The sequence below is a fragment of the Lissotriton vulgaris genome, chromosome 9 (assembly GCF_964263255.1).
Source record: "Lissotriton vulgaris chromosome 9, aLisVul1.2, whole genome shotgun sequence".
In the NCBI taxonomy this organism is placed as follows: domain Eukaryota; kingdom Metazoa; phylum Chordata; class Amphibia; order Caudata; family Salamandridae; genus Lissotriton; species Lissotriton vulgaris.
The window spans coordinates 1,212,855,053-1,212,868,376 of record NC_141697.1 but is presented as its reverse complement, the minus strand read 5'-3'; the positions used below and the strand labels follow the sequence as shown (position 1 = coordinate 1,212,868,376).

General features: G+C 44.2%; 1 protein-coding gene across 1 annotated transcript in view; it reads left to right on the top strand.

Annotated features, from left to right (window-relative positions):
- LOC147693060 (uncharacterized) overlaps positions 1–13,324 on the top strand; it is a 294,395-nt gene that overhangs the window by 243,670 nt on the left and 37,401 nt on the right. Inside the window, exons 58-60 of the mRNA XM_086939574.1 lie at positions 2,503–2,538; positions 3,819–3,875; positions 5,582–5,653. Of these exons, the coding sequence (XP_086795700.1) occupies positions 2,503–2,538; positions 3,819–3,875; positions 5,582–5,653 (165 nt within the window). The remainder of the gene's footprint in view (positions 1–2,502; positions 2,539–3,818; positions 3,876–5,581; positions 5,654–13,324) is intronic.

The following is a 13,324-nucleotide window of genomic DNA, read 5'->3' as shown; positions in this document are numbered from 1 at the left end:
TTGTATGTTATTTTAATATCCGGTTGTACGACAGACAACAGTTCTCTTGAGTGTCTTATACTGTTGACAATTATGTATTTCTTACTATGTAAAATTGATGAAGATAACTAACTACAGATAAGGAGATATTTCAGTCCAAGTTCATGGTAAAAACCAAATATTACTATGAAAGGACCTATAGGAATAGAGCTGTGGGGGGAAACAGTCCAAGTAATGATTTTGTCCTGATGATGGCCTCATGTATGTGTAGACCTAGGTACTTTATGGCCAAGCGCCTGAGTATAGCCATATATGGCAAAGAAGGTTTCTGAGTTATGAAGCTTGTATGTAATAAACATTTCTAAATTATATACCTCTTGGACAGAAAAAAGCTCCTGGGCTATTAAACTCCACTTTCTCTTTTCTGATAACAATTCAAAGACAATGGTACTCTCTGGATGCAGAAAGTTCTTGAGAGTAGTCCTATTTGCTAGTTCAGTCTCCTAGACCATGGAAGTCACAGCCTATATACTAATATATATACTAATATAGACTGCTGCAATCTTTGCCAGTGATGGTTCCTGGACTGTGAATAAAGGCAGATGTTTTTATTTATTTATTTATTTATTTTTGAACTTATATGGCGCAAACAGCTACCCAAAAAGGGTTTCCCGGCGCCTAAGAACACAGACAAATTGATGATAAACAGCAGTGGATATTTTAAAGACACTGGTCAAACAACCAGGTCTTTATCTCTTTCCGGAACCTGGTGAGACTTTGCTCCTTTCGAATATGGATAGGGAGGGTGTTCCAGATAGATGGGCCTAGGTAAGCAAATGATCTTCCTCCCATCCTGGCCAGTTTGAATCTAGGTACGCCAAATTTTTCAGCTGATTTTGAACGTAGATTTCTCTCTGGGATATAGGGAGAGGCCAGTGTTTGGAGGTATTTGGGTGCGGTACCAGTTTTGATTTTGAACATATAGTTCAACGCCTTGAACCTGATACGATTTTCAACCCTTAGCCAGTGCAGCTCACGTAGGTAAGGAGACACGCTGTTGTTCTTGGGTATAACACAGAGAAGTCGGGCTGCCGCATTTTGCACAAGCTGCAACCTCTTTGTGACTGCCTTGTTTGCACCCAAATATAAGATGTTCCCGTAGTCAAGCCGGGATGTAACTAAGGCGTTGACCACTGTTTTTTGCATGGGGACAGGCAGCATCCAAAGGATCTTCCTGAGCCACCTCATGATCGTAAAGCAGAGGCCCACTACTTTGTTGGCCTGGTGCTTCATGGACAAGGAATTGTCCAGTATTACTCCCAAGTTCCTAGCATGAGTCACTGGTGTTGGAAGATTGCCCATCTGGTCAGGCCAGTGTGGAGTACCCCACAGCTCTGGCTGTTTGCCCAGAAGGAGAATCTCTGTTTTGTCCCCATTTAGTTTCAATTGGTTAGTTGTCATCCAATTGAAGACTTTCAGAAGGCCATCTCTTAAGGGAGACGAAGATGCCGCCTGAGGTTTAGATAGTGAGAAGACAATCTGAGAATCGTCAGCATATGACATAAAGTTTAGTCCTGCCTCTTCAACAAGGTCTGCCAAAGGTCTAAGATAGAGATTTAAGAAAAGGGGACTGAGGATGGAACCCTGTGGTACTCCATGTGGGGATTTGAAATGTCCTGAGCATGCATCCGCCGAGGCTATTTGGAATGTCCGCTGGCTCAAAAAGGATCTGATCCATTCCAGAGCAATTCCACCGATTCCATTTTTTTCCAGCCGGGTGATTAGTTTTGTATGCGACACGGTATCGAAGGCTGCGCTTAGGTCGAGTAGAACAAGCGCAACCGTCTGACCATCGAGGCGTTTCCTGATTGTTTCAGAGATACCCAGTAGAGCGGTTTCCGTAGAGAACCCTGTGCGGAAACCTGATTGGGTGGGGTGAAGAAGGGCATTTTCCTCTACAAAGAGAGATAAGGCAGAATGCACATGCCTCTCCAGACATTTAGAGAAAGCAGGTAGAAGTGAGATAGGCCTATAATTGGCCAGTATGTCAGGGTCTGCTGTCGGTTTTTTAAGCAATGGGGTCACAATAGCGTGCTTCCATATAGAGGGTACTGTGGCGAGCTCCAGAGATGAGTTTAGAATGTCAGCTAAAATTTTAAGGACTGGTACATCCAGTGTTTTAATTATATTAATGGGAATGGGATCCTGTGGAGAGCCAGACTTGATTGTTTTCATAATGGCTATAAGGGTGTCTGTTTTAATAGGAGGCCATTTTTGAAGGGTCTGGGTTACAGTCGGCGTATGTTGTTTTAGAACTGGACTTTTGAATGTTTGTGAGTTCCCTCCTCCAATACTGAAATAACGTACCGTCTTTGATGTACTATCTGCAAATTATTATAACTAGGGATATTTTACATATCCTTGTTTTTATTTTTGCTAGGGCAAAGGCAAATCATCTGAAATTAATGTTAGGTTAAAATTATTCTGTTGACATTTTCTCACCTTTTTTCTCTTTTATAACAGGGTGAGACAGGACTTGTAGGAATTAAGGGAGACAAGGTAAGTGACTGAGCCGCTGCTCTCTTTAATGAACTTTGCCTTTTGGAAAAGACCTTTGCAGAGCATTAGGGACAGCTGGAAATGTCATGACATACCATTATCTGACAGGGCTAGTGCACAGCCAGGCACAATGGGGCAGATGTAATAAAGCTTGTTGCATTTCTTACCTGGCAAATGACAATTTGCGATTTCTAACGGGTAGAAATCCCAAATTGCGACCTAGATTTAGGAAACCCAGATTGTTATTACCTATTTGCTATTTCTAAAGCACATGTACAAAGCATTTCCTAAATGCGAATTGGCCATTTAGGAATTGCTATTACCATCGACTCAAAGTCGATGGTAACCATGTGCAGAATTAAAAAATGCATTTAAAAATGCATTTTTTATGTGACACAGAGCGCACATATGGCCCTAGTGCTCAGGAGCTCTTACATGTGCACTATGAATTTCGGGTGCCTCCAGGGGGGTCTTAAGCCCAGAGGCATCCTTGGGTTTGGATTTCCTAATTTGCGATTTTCTAATAGGAAATCGCAATTTACTAAATGCAAACATTTCCAATTTAGCCCATAGATGGGAATGCTATAGCATTTTCTGTTTGCGATTACTTTGTAGGAATCGCTATTAGGAAATTGCAAATTTTGTACTGACCATTTTGCATTCCCTAAATAGCGATTCCTACGGAATATAAGCAAATGAGCATAGAGGATGAATCAATTAATTAATGGACAAACAGATAAGTGGGAATCAGTGCTAACTGTTAATATGGCCATTGCCTGAAGGGCTGGATGTCAACAGTGCATGTTGGCGTTCTTGTTTACAGTAATTCAAGTTCAACTCCCTGCTTCCATTTGTCTGTCTTTGCCCATCTATCTCTTTTGCTTGGTGTCCTCCTAACTATATCCCCTTCTTCTATTTCTTCCCTTGCTTTACCTCCAACTCTTCCCAGTTTTGAGAAAGTTTCGTTCCACTACCATGTCATTCTCTGTCTTTGACTTTGCCCTTCTCCATGGTCTGAGAGAGTGCCTCACATGTCATACTCTGCCATTTTTTACCCTTTCTCTTGGATCTATACCTACTCTTTCCACTCCCTTGTCATATCCTGTCTCTTTTTCATTCTATCCTTCTCCAGGGTTTAGGAGTGTTCTGAAAAGGTTTTAAGCAACACTGGGGTACACTTAGTACTCTGGATTTAAATGAAAGAATATGTATCAGACATTTCTAAATCAAGGCGTATTTCTCTTAACTGGCCCTGATGGCCATTACTTACTTTTTTGCAGGGTGATACCATGACAGTCGAAGGACCATCGGGAGCCAAAGGAAACAGGGGCGAGCCGGTACGTTACTCGTAAAAACTATTTTAAGGCACAAGTGCCCTAACCTCAGCAGGCTTAGACAGTGCTAGAAATTATGCATTTCAAATGTCAATGACTGCTTGGAGTTTGTTTAGGGTAAAGCAAAAGAATGCTATGAGCATGGAAAAAACATCACATTCTGGAGAAGGCACACATTTATGGGAAACATATAAACAACCAATATTTGGGGAAGATTTACTATATTATTCATTTAAGAACTCTTGTCAGTTCTAAATATGTCTTTTGAAGGCTAGAATCATTAACTCAAAAGTTTCAAAGACTCAGTGTGTGTTTTTTAATGATAAGTGTGTTAAAAAGTTTTTCAAAAGTGTTAAGTAAATTAGAACTAAAAGCTATAACTTGACAGAAAGTTTTCACATAGGTTTTTGAAACTTTTAGGTAACATCGATTAGGTTTAAAAGTTGAAAATTAACCTTAGAATAGTCACACGAAATGCATAAGTTCCCCACTATTCAATCTAGCTTTATAAATAGAAATTATAGCTTTTAAAAATAAATCTACATAAACCTTTAGCTAGCACAAAAAGTTAAAAACTGTTTCAAAATGTTTTTCTAGAATTTCCAACTGAATAATAGATCCTACTTGCCTCTGAACCCAAAGCAAAAGAAAAATTCAAATAGGCATTTTAAACTAAACACAACTAACTGCAGATTAGTAAACAGCCACAACTGATATTTAGCACTATTTAACTATCAAGCCTTGATGTTCCCAAAGGATTTAATGTAAGTAGGTGGGGTGTTTTCCTAACTGACCCACTTTAAAAAAATAAACCTAAACAAATTCCTAGCTAGTAAAAAGAAATCTAAAAAATGTTACATACTGTTTAACTGCAATTTCAAACTGATAAGAAAATCTGAATTGCCCGTAAACTAAATACAGCAAGTAAAAGCCAAGTAAACATTTTAAATAAATTCCAAGCAATCACAGGATTTTAAACCGAGTTTTAGAGCTATTTAACTATCAACTATTGATGGTCACCATGGATTTTATGTGAGTAAGTGTAAATTATTCGTAATCTAAACCTTAGTTTGGAAGAATTATGAGACCTATACTTATAAGAAAATGTTTTCAATATCGGGCCTAAAGTTACTGAAATTGCTCATGAAGTCAGTGTTTGAAAATAAAAAAAACATTGGCTAATCTTATAACAAATTAAAAATTGTTTGTCTGGTGTCCTTCTAGAAATAGTTTGTGTTGAAATGGGAAAACTTTTCTTGTTCATACTCATGAATCTGCAGAGTTGCAGACACATTTATCATATTAAAGAATCCTGGTTAGGACAAAGGCTGTAAACCCAAGAATGGGAAGTGTGTGTAGTAATGTTCAAAACTCCCCAAGACAGCAGCAATACCAGGTCATTGGAACTGGAAGATTGGGAATCGCCTAATCTTCATATTTTTTCATGTCTTCTATCATCAAATTGTTTGACTTTGGTTACACAGTCTCTCCTAATGAAAATACCTGATTCATGATAACCAATTTAACTTCCTAACCTTTCTTGACATCGTCCTGTATAATGTTTAGACTGCAGACATACTTTACAGCTTGATGAATATCATTTAATGTAACATACTATATAACTGTCTGTCACTTCATGTCTACTCCACATTCCAGGTCCCTATCATTCATCTGTATAATTGCATTATGCCTCTTTCCTTCCACTGCAGGGAGATCGTGGGTTAAAAGGTTCTGAAGGAGAAAAGGGGGACAAAGGGGACCAAGGAATAACTGGAGAAAAGGTAGGAAAAACGTGATTCCTAAAACAAGTTATATCCAACTGGCAATTCATTAAAAGAAATATAAACTTTTCCACATAATAGCACTCAGGCTAGTTATGAGATGAATGGCAATTATAGCATTTATGAGATGATATTTTAGTAGCACCTGAACGTATTGGCACAGTCTTGACAGTATGTAAAAACATAGATTACAGAAACATGTTTTTGCCCCATTCTTAATGTAATTTTTTAATGCAAATCCAGGTTTGGAATTCACAAAACCTGAATTTGTGCTACTAACATCATTTGCGAATATAGCATGTTACATCACATGCTATTACATCGCGTTCTGTTACAACGGGGTCGTTACAACGACCGCGTTGTTAGAACGCAATGCTGTTACATCGCAAGTCATTAGATTGACTTGCTGTAGGGGGTGCGCTGGACTTAGGAATAGTATAATTTACTATTCCAACTCCATGCTTTCAATAAGGAGCTTTAGAGGGCAGAAACAAGCAAGATCATCCTCCAATCAACGTCTATTCATACAGCAAAGATCTGGCATGAGCAGGCACTCTCCCTATATTGTTTATAGGATTACAGTGAGGAAGATATTCTTATCTATACCCACGGCCAGCTATTCATTTAGCACACTGCGGCCAAATCCTCCGTGCCCACTGATTTTAAAACAATTACGAAAAAAGAGAAAACAGGACAGAAGACGGTCAGTCAGTTCACTCAAAGCATAACATACCCCATCTATTTAATTGTATGTCTGCTGGAAAAATGTGTGAAGAAGAGAAAGTATCTCACGTTTGCATGTGGGAGAGTGCCTGCTCATGCCAGATCTTTGCTGTATGAATAAACTATTCCAACTCCAACCTGCACAACAGTAGACAAGATGTTAGAATATTAAATTATACTATTCCTTAAGTTAGAGAGCCCCCTACAACAAGTCGATCTAATGACTTGCGATGTAAAGGCATCGCTTTCTAACAACACAGTAGTTGTAATGACCGCATTGTAAAAGGAACGCAATGTAATGGTAAGCACTCTCTCCCTCATTGGTACATCTGTAATATTACTGCACTATTTTGTGACAATACACATGAGTAAATCCTACTCAATGGAAAGCAATGGTTTCCGGCCCAATACAATTCTGGAATTGGAAGAGATTAACTTCTGTCAATGGCTGGAGCAAATCTCTTTCCGGGGCATGAAGCTGAAGGGAACATCCCCAAAAGTGGCAGTGATGCAATGGGAGGAGTTTCTCCACAGGGAAAGGCGTTTTCCAGTAGAAAGAAAGAAAAAAAAGTTGTAATTGCACACGTGCCAAGGAGAGGTTCCTCTATGGGGAAAAGATGTCCCAATACAGAAAAGAAACAAAAGAAAGAAAGTTGCAGTTGCACACATGCAAAGGTGTTTTCAGATGCGCAATTGTCATCATGTGCATTTGTGCATGATGCCACTTTGCATACACAGAAAAAGGATTGTTCAGAAGTTTAGTATGGAGTTATTTATGGAATGTTGAGATTTTGGCAGTCTAAAGTTTGAAGACTAGGGGACATTTTTCTATGAGCATCTGTGTCTTATATCATACACACAAGAGGTGATTGGAGGAATGCTTGCAATAAATCTAACCACTGGCAATCGCTCAGGCTTCATTAGAATCCATTGTTCTTTTGACCACCATGCCACCTCAGTTTGGACCCAGCCATATGCAAATCAGTCTTGACTCTGCTCCAATAGGAACAGTCCAGCCCGAACTGTCAGGCCAGGTCCTTCCTGAACCGCAAAACAAGAAACCCAAGACCGGTTTTACTTTAATTGGGGCTCGTCAGTCAGGTGTATCTTAGTTTCAAATGATTAAATTAGACTTAGTTATGCAAGTTGTTCACAAATATTTGACAGAAGATCTTGATTTATTTAGTTGTATTAGCTTTTAATATACAATGTTGCATTTCCAATAGTTTGTGGGTAGTTATTATTAATACTAAAAAAAATTATAATGCCTTAGCGACCTTTTTTTCTAGCTAGGTATTCTTGGTCAAAGTAAGAGGTGTGCGTAAAGGGCCAATATGCTACTGGAAGATTGAGGTTACGTAAAAGTGTATCTTTTACTTTTTCCCTCATAACTATTCAGAGTTTCAATCTATTTGTGAATCGGAGTGAGCTTAATTTCTAAGTCAGATAGGAAATGTGCAAAAATTCTGATATCCAGTACATCCACTCAGTCAATTCAGCATAGAGAGCGAAGAGTATTGATGGTGTCCAAATTCAGAACAACGTGCAATGCATTTACCAAGCGAAACTTTTCTGATAGATACATCTGCCGTGTGGATTCCTCACCTTGTGAATATCCCCCTTGCGTCAGCAACGTTCGGAAATTTTCTTCGTAGCACGCCGACGTGGGCGACGTCACAGGAGCACGGCATCGCGCGCGACTCCGTCTGACGTCACCGACCCCATATCAGGCCCACGCCGGCGTGATGACGTCAGTTCCCTTTTTTCCGCGTCTCCGACGCTAACGGTTTTCGGGATCTTCAGCGATACCTAGTATCTTTCTGTTTAATAATTGTCACTGTTTCTCTCTTACGACTTGGTTCTTCTCCGGAGATGTCGTCGAGGAAAACAGGCTTTAAGCCATGTAGGTCTTGTGCCCGCATGATGTCCATCACTGACCCACATAAGGATTGTTTGTGGTGTCTTGGTTCGAGTCACGACGTCAAGAACTGCGATTCCTGTTTTAAAATGAATCCAAAGGCGCTTCGAGAGCGTGAAGCAAAATTGCTTTGGCGAAAGTGAAACAGGACTCTGGACGACATTCGAGATCGACGTGACGAAGATCGAAGTCGAAGCAAAGGTCTCGGTCGAAGTAGGGATCGGCGTCGAGATCCAGAGCGGGTTCGAGGTCTGGAGAGGAGTCGAGGTCTAAAGCGAAGTCAAAGTCCAGAGAAAGATCTAGGTCTAGATCTAAGTCGGCTTCCGGACATGCTTCGAGCTCCTCGAGGAGAAAGCATAAGAGGAGGAAGCACAGTTCGAGACATCATTCGGAGAAGGAATCCTCTGACTCTAAGAGAAAGTCTCACAAACATCGTAAGGACTTTGTCTCTCCTTCGCCTGCTTTGTCAAGAGAAGGTTCTCCGGCGCCGGAGCCGGACCCGGAGCCGGGTTCCTCGGAGCATGAAGTAGAAGAGGTGACTCCTCAAGAACCGGCTTCAGCGGAGACTCCTGTGAATCCAGAAGGTCAGGGTGAGGATGTGTCGGGGCGGCCTCCATTGCAACATCCGGTAGGTCCGTACCCTTCCTTTCCTGGTCCTGGACAGGATCCCTCACATTTTCTCAATGCGATGTTTGGAGTTTATTCTAGGGCAATGTACCCCACTGGAGCGCCTGGTGGCCCCATGGGTCCATTATCGTACAATCTGGGTATTCCTCAGTCGTACGCCCCTGCTCCATTTATGCCTTTCTTGACGGCGCCTCTTTCACCATGGCTCGGTACGGCTCCACCGAGGTCTTCGACTCCGCATGCGGCTTCGCCGACTCCGAATCGACCTCGCAGTCGAGATCGAGGTACCACACCTGTTCATGACTCTCGTCCTCCTGCTCCGGCTCCTCGATCGACGTCGGAACCGGCTCCGTCGGAGTCGTTACCGGATCCGTCGGCTTCGATTCGTATGGAGTGGTCGAGGCGAAGGGCTCAGCGTCTTCTCGAACAAAAGGATGATGAAAGTTCTGATGTGGAAGAGGGCGAGCTTCCTGATCATGATGATGATTTCGATGAGCTTCGGGATGCTAGTGGTCTGGAACTCTCTCCCGAGTGGGGTCTGCCTTCGACTTCTGATGCACCATCAAGGGACGTGGTGCCCTATCACGTGGTTATTAGGAAGGCTGCTGACCTTCTTAGCTTAAAGCTGCCCACAGTGGAGTACAAGCCCAACATCCTCACAGAAGTCTTGCATTCTCCTTCTTCGATTGTGGAGCCTACACTGCCATTTACTGATGCCTTGACGGATCCGATTAAGGAGATTTGGAAGAGGCCGTTGTCTGCTCCTGCAGTTTCAAGGGTTATTGCAAGGCGCTATAGGGTGGCTCCTGATGACCCTGCATTTCTTTCTACGCATCCATCTCCGGAAAGTCTTGTGGTTCAGGCGGCTTGCTCTAATAGGGCTGCAGGCTCTTTCCCTCAAGTGCCAGCTGACAAAGAGTCTAAGAAAATAGATCAGTCTGCGAAGAAGACTTTCTCTTCTGGGAGCATGGCTCTTAAGTCATCAAATGCTACTTGCCTTTTAGGTAGATATGTGCACGCGCTGATGGACTCAGTGAAGCAATTGTCATCAAAACTTCCTGAGGAGGATAAGAAAAACTTTAATGAAGTGATCTCTGACACTCAGGCTGCGGCCCGCATGGTCATTCAAAGCGGCATGGACCCTGTGGATTCTGTTGCTAGAATTATGGGCTCATCCATTGCGACCAGGAGAGCCGCATGGTTAAAGTCATCTGATTTCTCAGCGGATGTGCAGTCTACATTGCTGGACTTACCCTTTGAAGGAACTGGCCTTTTTGGCAAGAAGGCTGATGTGGCCTTGGAGAGGTTTAAGGACAGCCGTGCCACTGCAAGATCTTTGGGTCTGCAGATGAGAGGGTCGACGACTAGAAAATTCAAGGGATTTGGTAAATCTTCTTTTCGTCCCTTCAAGCAGGGCCAACAACAGCAACAGCAGCAGCAGCAGAACCCTCTATATAGGTCCTATAGAGGTAGACAGAGGGGTCGTGGACGTGGACGTCAAGTCTCCTCTTCCTCCACTTCCTCCAATAATGCCCAACCCCCACCCGCATCAGCAAAGCAGCCCTAGATCCACCATTCTGGATCATGTAGGGCCAGTAGGGGGTCGGCTTACTCACTTTCTACGAGATTGGGAATCGGTTACATCAGATCTTTGGGTTCTCAATCTCGTAGAGAATGGGTATGCACTTCCTTTTCGGGAGTTCCCTCCCAATTACCCTCCTTGCCAAGGTTATTGTTCGGAGGACCACCTGCTTCTCCTGCAGGAGGAAGTCCTGGCACTGTTTCGAAAGGGTGCAATAGAGGTGGTTCCAGAGCAGGAGAGGGGTCAAGGGTGCTACTCCCGGTATTTCTTGATTCCCAAGAAGGATGGCAGGCTTCGGCCGATCCTGGATCTCAGGATTTTGAACCTCTATCTCAAACAGGAGAAGTTCAAAATGCTCACCCTTGCTCAGGTTCTTCTGGCGCTGATGGAAGAAGACTGGATGTTGTCGATCGACTTGCAGGATGCGTATTTTCACATCCCAATCCTGAAGTCGCACAGGAAGTATCTCCGTTTTACGGTGGGATCGCAGCACTACCAGTTTGCGGTCCTCCCGTTTGGACTTACTACTGCGCCTCGAGTTTTCACCAAGGTGATGGCAGTGGTGGCTGCGCATCTCAGAAGGTCAGGGATTCCTGTATTCCCTTATCTAGACGACTGGCTGATCAAAGCAGAGTCGCCAGAGATGGTGCTCCATCATCTGCAGGAGACAACTCAGTTGTTACACAGGTTGGGTTTTTCGATAAACGTACCCAAATCTCACCTGGTGCCCTCCCAGCGCAACCTGTTCATAGGTGCGGTACTGGACACTTCTGTATGTCGTGCATTCCCTCCACCTCAAAGGATTCACGACATTCAGGAAATGATTCCTTTATTCTACAATGGAGCGGTTGTTCCAGTCCTGAAGGTCCTTCGCCTGCTCGGTCTGATGGCTTCTTGCATTCTGTTGGTCAGTCATGCACGCTGGCACATGAGGGCGCTCCAGTGGTGCCTCCGCAGGCAGTGGTATCAGCACAACGGAGATCTCAGGGAGTCAGTGAAGATCTCCAGGGAAGCTGCAGCGGATCTGTCTTGGTGGGGCGTGGAAGGCAATCTGTCGCAAGGAAAGCCTTTTCAACTGCCTCCATCAGTGGCCACAGTGATAACGGATGCATCCACTCTCGGGTGGGGTGCTCATCTGGGAGACCTGGAGGTCAAAGGTCTTTGGTCTCCGGAAGAAAGGTTGTTTCACATCAACCTTCTGGAATTGAGGTCGATACGTTTGGCGCTCAAGGCCTTCCTCCCTTCCCTTCGCGGTCGTTCGGTTCAGGTCCTAACGGACAACACGACTGCGATGTGGTACATCAACAAGCAGGGAGGAGTAGGGTCGCAGTGTCTCTGCAGAGAGGCTCTGCGTCTCTGGTCCTGGGTTCAGGACCATCAGATTTGTCTGGTGGCAAATCATCTGGCCGGAGTTCTGAACGTGCGTGCAGACAGTCTCAGTCGGCAGTTCTCTGCCGACCACGAGTGGAGGCTTCACACGGAGGTTGTTCGCGACATCTTTCAGATGTGGGGGACTCCTCGGGTGGATCTATTTGCCACTCGCGAGAATGCTCACTGCCCTTCATTCTGCAGTCTCCAGTATCCGATGCAAGGAGCATTGGGGGACGCGTTTCAGTTGAGTTGGGGAGATCGACTCCTTTACGCGTTTCCTCCCATACCTTTGATTCCTCGGGTTCTGAGGAAGATTCGTCAAGACCGGGCCCAAGTCATATTGGTTGCTCCGGATTGGCCAAGAAGGGTGTGGTATTCGGACCTACTCCACCTATCCTCTCACCCGCCGCTCCGTCTCCCGCACAGGGCAGACCTCCTCTCTCAGATGGAGGGGCAGGTTCTACACCCCCACCTCCAGACATTACACCTTCATGCCTGGAGATTGAACGGGGCAACTTGAGTTCTTTTTCTCTCCCTCACGAGGTGGTGGATGTCATTCTCTCTGCCAGGCGTGACACCACTAAGTCCATTTACTCCTATAGGTGGACAAAATTTGTTTCTGCAGGGAGAGGGATGTTGACCCTTTGAAGGCTCATTTGTCTAATATTTTACAATTTGCCCTTTATCTGGCACAGCAAGGTTTGGCTGTGGCCACGGTCAAGGGTTATCTTTCGGCCTTATCGGCGTTTCTATGTTTGCCGGATCAGCCTTCTCTCTTTAAATCTCCGGTGGTTTTGAGATTCTTGAGGGGTCTCATGAATATGTTTCCTCCTACCCCTTTTATTGTTCCTCATTGGGATTTGAATCTTGTGCTGACCTTTTTAATGGGTTCTCCCTTCGAACCCTTGCACAAGTGTCCATTGAGGCTTCTCTCTTTTAAAACTATTTTCCTCGTTGCAATCACCTCGGCAAGGAGGGTAAGTGAGCTTCAAGCTCTAAGTTCCAAACCCCCATTCCTGAAAGGATGGTTCTTAGGACCAGGGCTGCTTTTCTGCCTAAGGTGGTGACTCCTTTCCATCTTGGGCAGTCCATTACCCTTCCTACCTTCTATCCTCCCCCTCACCCGTCTAAGGAGGAAGAGAGGCTGCATCGCCTGGACCCTAAGAGGGCGGTGTCTTTCTATCTGGACAGGACTAAGGACTTCCGGATGGACGACCAGCTGTTTGTTGGCTTTGCTGGCTGCAAGAAGGGCAGAGCGGTGCACAAGCGCACTCTTTCCAGGTGGATAATCCTGTGCATCAAGATCTGCTACTCCCTTGCGGTTAAGGACCCTCCTGAGGGTATTAGAGCTCATTCAACTAGAGCAAAGTCTGCAACATCTGCTTTGTCTAGGGGTGTACCTGTTGAGGATATTTGCAGGGCCGCGACTTGGGCCTCCCTCCACACTTTC